Source organism: Dryobates pubescens, chromosome 3 (genome assembly GCF_014839835.1).
Source record: "Dryobates pubescens isolate bDryPub1 chromosome 3, bDryPub1.pri, whole genome shotgun sequence".
In the NCBI taxonomy this organism is placed as follows: Eukaryota; Metazoa; Chordata; class Aves; order Piciformes; family Picidae; genus Dryobates; species Dryobates pubescens.
Window position 1 is genome coordinate 12,792,950 of NC_071614.1, and position 13,016 is coordinate 12,805,965.

General features: G+C 57.1%; 1 protein-coding gene across 1 annotated transcript in view; it reads left to right on the top strand.

Moving 5' to 3' along the window:
- TMEM241 (transmembrane protein 241) overlaps positions 1-5,556 on the top strand; it is a 72,676-nt gene extending 67,120 nt beyond the window's left edge. Inside the window, exons 14-15 of the mRNA XM_054180206.1 lie at positions 1,515-1,579; positions 5,260-5,556. Coding sequence (XP_054036181.1) covers positions 1,515-1,579; positions 5,260-5,320 — 126 coding nt within the window. The 3' untranslated portion in view covers positions 5,321-5,556. The remainder of the gene's footprint in view (positions 1-1,514; positions 1,580-5,259) is intronic.
- Positions 5,557-13,016: the final 7,460 nt, after the last annotated feature.

Genomic DNA, 13,016 nt, shown 5'->3' on the forward strand with positions numbered 1-13,016 from the left:
CAGCCTGGTGGAGTTGGCTTTCCTCACCCCACACCCTATTGCTTGGGGGCTTCTTGCCTTTTCTGCACCCACAAAGCTCTCATTCTCAGGGGGAGGCTTTCAGAATCACAGAAGTGTTAGGGTTGGAAGGGACCATCCAGTTCCAGCCCCCCAAGCCCAGCATCTGACAGCTCTCCCCAGCCAACAAGCTAGAAGGTTGCCAGGCCAGCTGGGCTGTGTGACCCAGGGACCCTCTGCTCTGGTTCCTGCCCTGCCTCTGCTGCATCCTGAGTTGTGTGGCAGTGCAAGCTGAGCTGTGAGCTGTGGCCAGCCTGCTGTTTCCCCCACTGGCCTCCCAGCCTAACCAGCAGCATCTCTTCCATGTGCCTTCCCTGCAGTCCCCCACAGGCAGGTTCCTGCCCCAAGCTGACTGCACAGCTCTTGTGTCCTGGTCTGTTGGGTCTTCTGCTGCTGCTTCTGGCCTGCTTCCCCCTGGCCAGAGGAGCTCAGAGTGCAGAGCAGAGAGACACTGGCACAGGCTGCCCAGGGAGGTGGTGGAAGCCTCCTGCCTGGAGGTGTTTGCAGCCAGGCTGGATGTGGCTGTGAGCAACCTGCTGTAGTGTGAGGTGTCCCTGCCCGTGGCAGGGGGTTGGGGCTGGCTGAGCCTGGAGGTCCCTTCCAGCCCTGACAGCTCTGTGTGCAGCAAGGTCTCACTGTTCAGCATTGACTCCTTGGGTTCCTGCTGCCATAGAATCGTTTAGGCTGGGACAGATCAAGTCCAGCCCTTAACCCAACGCTGCCAGGGCTGGGGCTAGGCCATGGCCCTCAGCACCACATCTTTGTACCTTTGAAACCCCTCCAGGGATAGAGATTCAGCCACCTCCCTGGGCAGCCTGTGCCAGTGCTTCAGAGCCCTCCTAGGGAAGAAATTGTTCTTAATATCCAACCTAAAGTTCCCCTGGCACAATTCCAGGCCAGAAGAGCCCAACCCCTGACCTGGCTCCAGCCTCCTCTCAGGGAGCTGCAGAGAGCAAGGAGGTCTCCCTCAGCCTCCTCTTCTCCACACTAACCACCCCCAGCTCCCTCAGCTGCTCCTCCCCAGCCCTCTTCTCCAGACCCTTCCCCAGCTTGGTTGCCCTTCTCTGGACCTGCTCCAGCCTCTCAATGTCCTCCTGGGAGTGAGAGCCCAAAGCTGAACCCAGCACTCAAGCTGTGGCCTCCCCAGTGCCCAGCACAGGAGGACAATCCCTGCCCTGCTCCTGCTGCCCACACCATTGCTGCTCCAGGCCAGGCTGCTGGTGGCCTTCTTGGCCACCTGGGCACCCCCTGGCTCCTCTCCAGCTGCTATCAATCAACACCCCCAGGTCCTTTGACCATCCTTTGACTGCATCTAATGGTTATGAAAAAACCCCAAAGAACAGAGGGCAAAGTGTGACTGCAGAGGCAGAAATTTGATTGCAGCAGAAGCATTTCAGGCTCCATTTGTGGCATCCCAAGTTCACAAAGTGTTTTGTTGTTTTCCTTTCAATTCACAGGTCATCACTGCTGCCTTATCACCCTTCTTTTTTGTCATGACTGCCAATGTTCTAACCATTGCTTGGTAAGTGCCTCCAGGGCCTTGCTTCTGAGCAGCAAACCTGGCTCTGCCATGCAGTGGTGCATGTGGAAATGCTTTGTACAGGTCAGGTTCAGAGAGCCACAGAACTGTCAGGGTTGGAAGGGACCTCAGTTAGACAAGACACTAAGAGACAAAAGGAGGCAAGGACAAAATCCCCTTCCCAGCATAGTGCAGTGCTGCCTTAGCTGATGTCAATGTGTTTGTCCTGCAAGGAAGCAGCTGTGCAAGGCAGGTTTGCAGAAGCACTGACCCAAGACCTAAACCTCCCTCACTCAGGTCAGCAGCCTCCCTGAGCTTAGAATCAGAATCACAGACTTGTCAGGCTTGGAAAGGCTCAGCCAGGTCCAACCTCCCCTGCCATGGGCAGGGACACCTCACACTACAGCAGGTTGCTCACAGCCACATCCAGCCTGGCTGCAAACACCTCCAGGCAGGAGGCTTCCACCACCTCCCTGGGCAACCTGTGCCAGGTTCTCAGCACCCTCATGGGGAACAACTTCTTCCTCACATCCAATCTCAATCTCCCCACTTCTAGTTTTGCTCCATCCCCCCCAGTCCTATCCCTCCCTGACACCCTCAAAAGTCCCTCCCCAGCTTTCTTGGAGCCCCCTGCAGATCCTGGAAGGCCACAATGAGGTCTCCTGGGAGCCTTCTCCTCTCCAGCCTGCACAACCCCAACTCTCTCAGGCTGTCTCCAGAGCAGAGCAGCTCCTGCCCCCTGCTCATGCAGCAACATCTTGCATCTAAGGAGGAGCAGCTGTGCACTGCTGGATGCAGTACCTGGAAGAGTGTTTCTGCTGCTGTGGGAGGGCATGGACATTGTGGGTGTTGAGCTCCACCACACTTCACTCAGGATGATTTACAGCTGGGGGGATGAGTGCAACAGGCAAATAGAATCAGAGAATGGTTTGGGTTGGAGAAGCCTTCTGAGATCACCCAGTCCAACATCAACCCAAACCAAACCCTGGCCCCAAGTGCCATGGCCACAAGTTGCTGGGACACCTCCAGGGATGGGGACTCCACCACCTCCCTGGGCAGCCTCTGCCAAGCCCTGACCACTCCTGCAGCAAACAAATTTTTCCTCCTCTCCAACCTAAGCCTCCCCTGGCACAACTCCAGGCCATTTCCTCTCCTTCTATCACCCAAGAGTAGGGAGCAGAGCCCAACCCCCACCTCACTGCAGCCTCCTCTCAGGGAGCTGCAGAGAGCAAGGAGGTCTCCCTCAGCCTCCTCTTCTCCACACTCAACACCCCCAGCTCCCTCAGCTGCTCCTCCCCAGCCCTCTTCTCCATACCCTTCCCCAGCTTGGTTGCCCTTCCCTGGACCCCCTCCAGCCCCTCAGTGTCTCCAGCTTGCACCAGCCCTTTTGCTCCTGGCTGGTGACTCCACACCCAGAGCCACTGTGCCTGCAGGGCTGCCTGCAGCCCTCCTGCAGCCTCTGCTTTCTAGGGCAGGTCCCTGTGTGGCTGGAGGACTCTGTGCTGTTATGCAATGTTTGTTCCCCTGAGGAACAAGGGCAGTTCTGTGGTCTTCAGAAGAGCTCCTCAGAGCTAAATGAAGTTAATGCTCTTAAAGCCCAGGGAGCCTCCAGCAGCCTCCAGCTTTGCCTGCTGCTTTGCTTTTTTCCCCCCTCAAGGAAGGGAAAAAAACCCAACCCCAACCCTCTTAGGCATGAGCTCAACACAAGTTTCTTTTGTTTATAAAGGTCATTAAGGAGCTTTGCTGTTTCATAAGCTCCCTAAGCCAGGAGGCCAAGATGAAAGGTCAGCACACTTAGCTGTGCACTGGCAGAGAAGGGGAGAGGAGTTGGTGTCCTCCCCTGCTGCTGTCAGCTGGGGTAGGCAGCAGAGCAGACTGGAGGGCTAGGAGGCTGCTGCATGGATGGAGTGGGCTGACAGCTTCATTTCAGTGAATGGCTTAGTGTGGAAGGCTTGGCTTGGAGTCCTGCCTCCAGCCTGAGGCTTGGAGAGAAGCCTCAGGGGCAGCATGGTGCTGTGGGCAGCACTGGGGCACAGGTGCAGCTTTGGCTGGGATAGGTTCTCTCAGCAGCTTCAGTGTCATAGAGAATCAGCCAGGTTGGAAGAGACCTCCGAGAGCATCAAGTCCCTCACAAAGGGAAGCAAAGAAGGAGGTTTCTGCTGGCCTCACTGCACCACAGGCATCTCCCCAGGGCAAAATTCTTCACAGTCACAGGATGTGAGGGGCTGGAAGCGACCTCCAGAGATCACCCAGTCCAACCCCCTGCCAGAGCAGCGTCACCCAGGGCAGCTCACACAGGAACACATCCAGGTGGGCTTTGAATATCTCCAGAGAGGGAGACTCCACAACCCCCTGGGCAGCCTGCTCCAGGGCTCTGTCACCTCACAAGGGGAAAAATCCTTCCTCCTGTTTCCATGGCACTTCCTCTGCCTCAGCTTCCACCACTGCCCCTTGTGCTGGCATTGGGCATCCCCCAGCAGAGCCTGGCTCCAGCCTCTGGGCATCACCCTGCACAGCTTTAGCAACAGCAAGGAGGTCACCCTCAGGCTCCTCCTCTCCAAGCTACAGAGCCCTCAGCTCCCTCAGGCTCTCCTCATGAGGAAGATCTTCTACTGCCTTCAGCATCTTTGTGGCTCTGTGCTGGGCTCTCTCAAGCAGTTCCCTGAGGTCCTTCTTGACCTGAGGGGCCCAGAACTGGACACAAGATTCCAGATGTGGCCTCAGCAGGGCAGGGTAGAGGGGCAGGAGAACCTCTCTGACCTACTGCCCACAGCCCTTCTAATCCAGCCCAGGATGCCCCTGGCCTTCTTGGCCACAGGAGCACATTGCTGGCTCAGGGGCATCCTTCCATCCACATCTGATTTCCTCAGTGCCCAAACATCCCCTTGACATCCCCTCCTGACTGGGTGAGGTGGCAGCTTCTCAGGGCAGAACACAAACAGAAAGTGGAAGGGGAAGTCATGAACCTTGTCACTGCTCTGGTGAGGAAGGGCTGAGAGAGTTTGGGCTTTGTAGTCTGGAGAAGAGCAGGCCAAGGGGGATCTCACCAGTGCTGATCAATACTTCAAGGGTGGGGGTCAGGAGGATGGGACCAGGCTATGGTCAGTGGTGCCCAGTGACAGACAAGGGGCAGCAGGCACAAACTTGACCATGAAAAGTTCCATCTGAACATGAGGAGGAACTTCTCTGATTTAAGGGTGATGGGGCCCTGGAGCAGGCTGCCCAGAGAGGTGCTGCAGTCCCCATCTCTGGAGACATTCCAAACCCTCCTGGATGTGCTCCTGTGTGACCTCCTCTGGGTCACCCTGCCTTGGCAGGGGGGGTTGGGCTCCAGGGGTGTCTCCCAGCCCCTGCCATTCTGTGAGGCTAAGGAGGTTCAGAGCCTCTTGCCTTGCTCTCCTCTTGTGTGCAGCTCTTCTTGCAACCAGGTGCATCCTCTCCAGCTGCATTGCTGCCTCTGTTTTCCCATGAGTGCCACCAGCCCCAGCAGGTAGGCAGGGCAGGGAAACAAAACCTTTCTGCTTCAGCCTCTTCTTAGCAAGACAAATGATCAAATCCCCTGGGCTGCTGCCTCTGGGCTGAGATGTGTTTAGGCAGGAAAACAGCTCTCTCTTCATGCTGTCCTCTGGGTCAAGTGGAGGGCCCTGCCTGGTGCTAAATCTGTGACCTGCTTTTGTTTGCAGCCTTGTGATGAGTGGAGTGGGAGAAGCTTTGCTGGTTTACACTGAGAGGACAGGCACCTAAAGAGGAACCAGCTCCCACCAGCTGGCACAGAGCTGCCTTGCTGCCTGGGCACTGCCTGAGGAAGACACCAGGGCAGCAGGAATGAAGAAGTGCAACCACACAGGAGGGAAGAGACCTCCTGGACTTTGTCAAGAGAGCAAACCCAATGCTATTAATGGTGCTGGCAAGTGTGGGGCTGACAGGCTGGGTGGGAGCCTTCGCCTCAGAGCACAGGGATGGATGTGGCAGAGGGGAAACTGCACTGGCTCATGCTGGTGGCTCTGTGTGAGAACCTCTCAGCAGCAGCAGCTTCTTGCACAGGGTTGTGCTGACCTCAGGAAAAGCAGCATTCCCCTCTGGGTGCCCCCAGCTGCCAGCAGCTCATACCAAAGAATGTCAGAGCCCAGATCCTGCCACGAATTCAGGATCAGGCAGGGTGGAATTTGGTCTCCAAGTGCTCTGCAAGCAGCAGGCTGCCACACACAGGGCTGCAGCCACAGCATCCGAGCTGGCACAGGGGCTGTGAGGCCGTGGGGCTCCTGAGGATAATCCCCTCCTGGCAGCAGGACAGCTTTGCAGGGCAGGGCCATCAGCAATAAACCTCAGTATCTGCACTGACTGCTCCTCCTGGGCTTCCTTCCTCTCCCTGCTCTCAGATGTCTCTTGAACTCAGCTGTCAGCTGGAGGGGGTGGAGGGCACCTGCCCTGCAGTGTTTTGTCACAGTACTGCAAGAGGCAGCAGAGATTATGAACCTTGCATGAGTGTCATGAAGAGTGGAAGGCAATTCAGCTCCAGAGTCCCTCAAATAATTGCATTCCTGGTTGCCTCATGGCTGATAGAGACCACTGAGGAGCTCCTGTGTGAAGGGACCTCAAGGCTCAGCCAGCTCCAACCCCTCTGCCATGGGCAGGGACACCTCACACTACAGCAGGTTGCTCACAGCCACCTCCAGCCTGGCTGCAAACACCTCCAGGCAGGAGGCTGCCACCACCTCCCTGGGCAACCTGTGCCAGGCTCTCACCACCCTCATGGGGAACAACTTCTTCCTGACATCCAATCTCAATCTCCCCACTTCTAGTTCTGCTCCACCCCCCCAGTCCTATCCCTCCCTGACACCCTCAAAAGTCCCTCCCCAGCTTGCTTGGAGCCCCCTGCAGATCCTGGAAGGCCACAATGAGGTCTCCTGGGAGCCTTCTCCTCTCCAGCCTGCACAACCCCAACTCCCTCAGGCTGTCTCCAGAGCAGAGCAGCTCCAGCCCTCTGCTCCTCCTCGTGGCCCTTCTCTGGACCCCTTCCAGCCCCTCCAGAGCCTTCCTGGCACAGAGGCTCCAGAACTGGCCCCAGAGCTCCAGCTGTGGTCTCAGCAGAGTGGAGCAGAGGGGCAGAATCCCCTCCCTGGCCCTGCTGGCCACACTTCTCTTGCTGCAGCCCAGCACAGGATAGTATTCAGTTAGGAGCTGGTGATGGTGTGGGGATGATCTACATGGTGAAAGGAGCTTGATACCACATCTTCACAGAGGTGAGGGTCTTGTCTCAAGTGACATTAGATAATGTCCCCACCTGGCTACAACCTCCCTTCAGGGAGTTGGAGAGAGCAAGAAGGTCTCCCCTGAGCCTCCTCTTCTCCAGGCTAAGCAACCCCAGCTCCCTCAGCCTCTCCTCTCAGGGCTGTGCTCCAGACCCCTCCCCAGCTTTCTTGCCCTTCTCTGGACACCTTCATATGTCTCAATGTCCTTCTTAAACTGAGGAGCCCAGAACTGGCCACAGGACTCCAGGTGTGGCCTCAGCAGTGCTGAGCACAGGGCACAATGACTTCCCTGCTCCTGCTGGCCACACTCTTCCTGCTGCAGGCCAGGATGCCCTTGGCCTTCTTGGCTGCCTGGGCACACTGTCCTGGGGAGCTGAGCCTCTGCTCCTGCCCAGTGAGCCACGTTCCCCTGTGGCCTTGCAGTCTGTAAGCTGAGGCAGTGGTGGCAGGGAGGGCTGCAGCACCCTGGCTCTCCCCCTGGCTCTCCCCACACAGCTCTCTGCCAGGCAGTATGGAAGGATCCTTATTGTGTCGCCTTCCTGCTGACGGTGAAGTGCTTGCTGGCCCTGGGAGACCTCCTGCAGGAGTCCCTGTGTGCCAGCTGAGGTTTTGCAATGGAGCTGGAACCTGTGCTGTGGGAAAAGCTCATCCTGTACTCTGCTCTTGCATCACTTCAGGGCTAGCCTGCAGTCTGGATTTTTTCCCCTCCTCTCTGCTGTCTGTGCTGCTCAGAGCAGTGTAGCCAGCCCCAGAGCACACCTTTGCTTCCTTGCTGGGGGTCTCAGCAGAAAGCCAGTGGCCAGCCCAGCAGCTGGGGGTGCTGCAGCATTTCACTTGCCAAGGGCATGCTCAGGGCAGCTGTGGGAAGGCTGTTGGGCTGCAGCAGGCACTGCACTGCTGGGCTTGGGGGGAATTCAGTCTCTGCAGCTGCTGAAGTCTCACCTCCTGCAGAGTAAGTCCACCAGCTTCTGCTTTGCCCTTGTACAAGGGAAGCAGCACCCAGCTGTCTGCTTCTGCTCTCCTGTTTGTGCCCTGCTGCAGTCTGCTTCCATGTCTCAGACAGCTTCTGGCAGATACAGGACTGCAGGGCAGCACTGGTGGGCACACAGACAGCTCCAGGAAGCAGAGCTGGAGCTGGGGTTGGGCTCCTCTGTCATACATGGCCAGGAAGAAAAAGCAGCCTCTGAACCAAGCAGGCCTGCTTCAGGTGGGGATGACTCCTGTGAACCAGCACAGGGCTCCTAAATCCTGCTGGAGACTTGGAGTGAGGGGAAAGGGAAGGGAAGGGAAGGGAAGGGAAGGGAAGGGAAGGGAAGGGAAGGGAAGGGAAGGGAAGGGAAGGGAAGGGAAGGGAAGGGAAGGGAAGGGAAGGGAAGGGAAGGGAAGGGAAGGGAAGGGAAGGGAAGGGAAGGGAAGGGAAGGGAAGGGAAGGGAAGGGAAGGGAAGGGAAGGGAAGGGAAGGGAAGGGAAGGGAAGGGAAGGGAATTATCCAGGTTGGAAAAGTCCTCAAAGATCATCAAGTCCAACCTCTCACCCAACACCATCTGATAACTAAACCATGGCACCAAGTGCCTCATCCAGGCTCTTCCTGAACACCTCCAGGGATGGGGACTCCACCACCTTCCTGGGCAGCCTCTGCCAAGCCCTGACCACTCTTGCAGCAAAGACATTTGTGTCTGGGTGCTGAAGCCATGGGCTGGCTTCCTTCTTCCCTGAGCATGGCAGAGGTGACAGCAGGGCTGGGGTCCAGTGTACAGCAGCCACCCCTGTGGGCAAAGGGCTGCTCAAGTGGTGCTGGCAGGCAGGGAGCCCTGCTGCAGGGGAAGAGGTGATGGAGACACAGCCCTCTGGGGGGGCTGCTGGACCAAGGGGTGCCTTTGTCAGTGCATCTGTGCCAGGATGGGGATGTCAGCCTGCAGAGGGTGGGCTGCAGCTGGGCAGCCCTCAGCTGGCATCTCTCCTCAGGAAGTCCTTACCTTACAGCTTCAAATTCTGGAGTCAGTGCCCCATTGCCCCATCCCAGAATATTCCTAGAATGGTTTGGGTTGGAAGGGACCTTAAAGCTCATCCAGTTCCAACCCCCTGCCATGGGCAGGGACACCTCCCACCAGCACAGCTTGCTCAAGGCCTCATCCAGCCTGGCCTGGAACACCTCCAGGGAGGAGGCAGCCACAGCCTCCCTGGGCAGCCTGTGCCAGAGTCTCACCACCCTCACTGCAAAGAATTCCTTCCTCATCTCCATTCTCAATCTCCCCTCTTCCAGCTTCAGTCCACTGCCCCTTGTCCTGTCTCTACAAGCCCTTGTGAAGTCCTTCCCCAGCTTTCTTGGAGCCCCCTGCAGGTACTGGAGGGCCAGCAGTTCATGCCTGAATGCAAGGCTCTGTAGCTCAGCTGCTGGAAGAGCCTCTGGTTGCCTCATTTAGGGAACTTTCTGTCTGAGGGCTCTCCAGTTCCTGCTCCAGGTGGAACTGGAGATAGAAATGGGGAGGAGGTGTGGGGGGTGGTCATGCTGAGAGGCAGCAGGGCCCTGGAGGCTGTCCCACCAGGGCACTTCCACACCTGCTGGGTTTGATCAGACCTCTGACAGAGATGGTCCTGAATCACACAGGACCTTTTTGATCAGACCTTGCTTGCACCTTTATTTGCCATGCTTCCCACAATAAGCAGTGCAGGGCAAGGCTTCTCTCACCTGCTGTAGGGGCATGGCTCAGGCAGGTGAGAAAGAGCCTCTGCATGGAGCCAAGTGCCAGCAAGTCACAGATCATAGCATCACAGAGTGCTCTGGGTTGGAAGGGAGCTCCACAGCTCATCCAGTCCAACCCCCTGCACTCAGCAGGGACATCCTCCACTGGATCAGGTTGCCCAGAGCCCTGTCCAGCCTCACCTGGAATATCTCCAGGGATGGAGCCTCAGCCACCTCCCTGGGCAACCTGTTCCAGTGTTCCAGCAGCCTCCTGGTGCAGAACTTGTTCCTCACATCCAATCTCAATCTGTTCTGCTCTGGTTTGAAGCCATTGCCCCTGCTCCTGTCCCTGCAGGCCTTTGGGAACAGTCCCTCTGCAGCCCTCCTGTAGCCCCTTCAGGTACTGGCAGGCTGCTATTAAGTCTCCTCAGACCCTTCTCTTCTCAGCCTTCTCTTCTCCAGGCTGAACAACCCCAAGGAACCCCCAGAGCAAGAGGGACTGACTAAAAGTTAACCCCTGGCAGAGAGCTGGCAAATGGTTTATAGCTCCACGAGCTGCTCCATACTCTGTGCAGCCAGGGGGAGGCACACACAGGTACCAGGCAGTGGCAGCCTCTCCACCTCCAGCCACACAGAGCTGCAGACCACAGACTGGGAAGGAGTGATGCCAGCTGCTTCCCAGACATCCATTGTCTGCCTGAACCTCTGCCACACACAGGGGATTGGTGCAAGGCTTGAAGGTGTTGAAGGCACTCAGCCACTCCTGTGCTGTGGCAACACAGAGTGCAGGCTGGGAGGGACCCCAGGGAGCACCTGCTCCAACCTCTGCAGCTAACAGCAGAGCTGAAAGGAGCTGCCCAGCACCCTGCCAAGCTGAGCCTTCCAACTGCCCCATGGAGGGGACTCCACTGCTGCCCCTGGGAGATGATTCCAGTCTCTGACTGCTCTCAGGGGCAAACATTTTCTCCTGCAGTCCCATGGGAATGTCCCCAGCAGTGCCTTGTCCCCATCCCCCCTTGCTTTCCCATGGGGCTCCTTGGACACAGGGAGTCTCCATCCTCCTGGCAGCCTCCCTTTAGCTGCTGCTCCATGGTGATGAGGTCTGCCCTGAGCCTTCTCTTCTGCAGGCTGAGCACACTCAGCTCTCAGCCTTGCCTCACACAGCAGGGCTGCCAGGCCCCTGAGCACTCTCCAGGCTGAACTAACCCAGCTCTGCCTTGAGAAGGGAAGGCTCAGGGGAGAAGAGAAGGCTCAGGAGAGTCCTTACAACCATGGCCCACTTGTGAGACTGTGTGGCAAAGGCAGATGCTGACAGATTCAACCCAAAGAGCTTACCAGGCTAACACAAACTAACACTTCCTCTTAGTGTCTGTGCCAGTAAGTGCAGAACTGTTCCAGCAGCCTCCTGCTGCAGAACTTGTTCCTCACATCCAATCTCAATCTGCTCTGCTCTGGTTAGAAGCCATTTGCCCTGCTCCTGTCCCTGCAGGCCTTTGCAAGCAGCCTTCTTGCAGCCCCTTCAGGTCCTGGCAGGCTGAAGCAGTGCAGCTGCTGCATGTCAGCAGGTTGCTCAAAGGCAGGCAGCAGAGATGCTGTTTCAAAACTGTCCTCTGGAGCTGGCTGCTGTCAATGGTTCCCAGCAGAAGATGTTCCCAGGTGAACCTGATGCCCACCACTGAAGCAATCCTGTCACTGCATACTGCAGAGCAGCTGTTGGGCTTTGCCTTGGGAGGGAATCTGGGCCAGGCTTTCAGTGCTGGTTCAGTGCTTTGCCTTGGGAGGGGATCTGAGCCAGGCTTTCAGTGCTGGTTTCAGTGCTTTGCCTTGGGAGGGAATCTGAGCCAGGCTTTCAGTGCTGGTTCAGTGCTTTGCCTTGGGAAGGTATCTAAGCCAGGCTTTCAGTGCCGGTTCAGTGCTTTGCCTTGGGAGGGAATCTAAGCCAGGCTTTCAGTGCTGGTTCAGTGCTTTGCCTTGGGAGGGAATCTGGGCCAGGCTTTCAGTGCTGGTTCAGTGCTTTGCCTTGGGAGGGAATCTAAGCCAGGCTTTCAGTGCCGGTTCAGTGCTTTGCCTTGGGAGGGAATCTGGGCCAGGCTTTCAGTGCTGGTTCAGTGCTTTGCCTTGGGAGGGAATCTGGGCCAGGCTTTCAGTGCTAGTTTCAGTGCTTTGCCTTGGGAGGGAATCTGAGCCAGGCTTTCAGTGCTGGTTCAGTGCTTTGCCTTGGGAGGGAATCTGAGCCAGGCTTTCAGTGCTTTGCCTTGGGAGGGGATCTGAGCCAGGCTTTCAGTGCTGGTTCAGTGCTTTGCCTTGGGAGGGAATCTGAGCCAGGCTTTCAGTGCTAGTTTCAGTGCTTTGCCTTGGGAGGGAATCTGAGCCAGGCTTTCAGTGCTGGTTCAGTGCTTTGCCTTGGGAGGGAATCTGAGCCAGGCTTTCAGTGCTGGTTTCAGTGCTTTGCCTTGGGAGGGAATCTGAGCCAGGCTTTCAGTGCTGGTTCAGTGCTTTGCCTTGGGAGGGAATCTGGGCCAGGCTTTCAGTGCTGGTTCAGTGCTTTGCCTTGGGAGGGAATCTAAGCCAGGCTTTCAGTGCTGGTTTCAGTGCTTTGCCTTGGGAGGGAATCTGAGCCAGGCTTTCAGTGCTGGTTCAGTGCTTTGCCTTGGGAGGGAATCTGGGCCAGGCTTTCAGTGCTGGTTCAGTGCTTTGCCTTGGGAGGGAATCTAAGCCAGGCTTTCAGTGCTGGTTTCAGTGCTTTGCCTTGGGAGGGAATCTGAGCCAGGCTTTCAGTGCTGGTTTCAGTGCTTTGCCTTGGGAGGGAATCTAAGCCAGGCTTTCAGTGCTGGTTCAGTGCTTTGCCTTGGGAGGGAATCTAAGCCAGGCTTTCAGTGCTAGTTTCAGTGCTTTGCCTTGGGAGGGAATCTGAGCCAGGCTTTCAGTGCTGGTTCAGTGCTTTGCCTTGGGAGGGGATCTGGGCCAGGCTTTCAGTGCTTTGCCTTGGGAAGGTATCTAAGCCAGGCTTTCAGTGCTGGTTTCAGTGCTTTGCCTTGGGAGGGGATCTGAGCCAGGCTTTCAGTGCTGGTTTCAGTGCTTTGCCTTGGGAGGGGATCTGAGCCAGGCTTTCAGTGCTGGTTCAGTGCTTTGCCTTGGGAGGGAATCTGAGCCAGGCTTTCAGTGCTGGTTTCAGTGCTTTGCCTTGGGAAGGGCAGGCACAGGGACTGGCTCCTTGTGAAGATGTGGCTGAGGGGAAGGAGGCTGGGGGCAGGGCTGCACACAAATGGAGGCTGAGACACTTGTGTAGCAGTAGACAAAAGGGGAGAGGTTTGCCCCTCGTTCCCTGGGGGCTGTTGGGATACACAGGAATGCACAGCTGCTCATTCCCCTGAGGGCCCTGCAGGAGCCAGGAGCCTTGGGGAGCCCTGTCCATGGCCACTGCCTGGCCTGAGAGGCTTAACCCTTTCTTAGCTATGCTCTGCAGCTGGCATGGTGCAAGCCTTGATTTCTGCTAGGAGCTGGG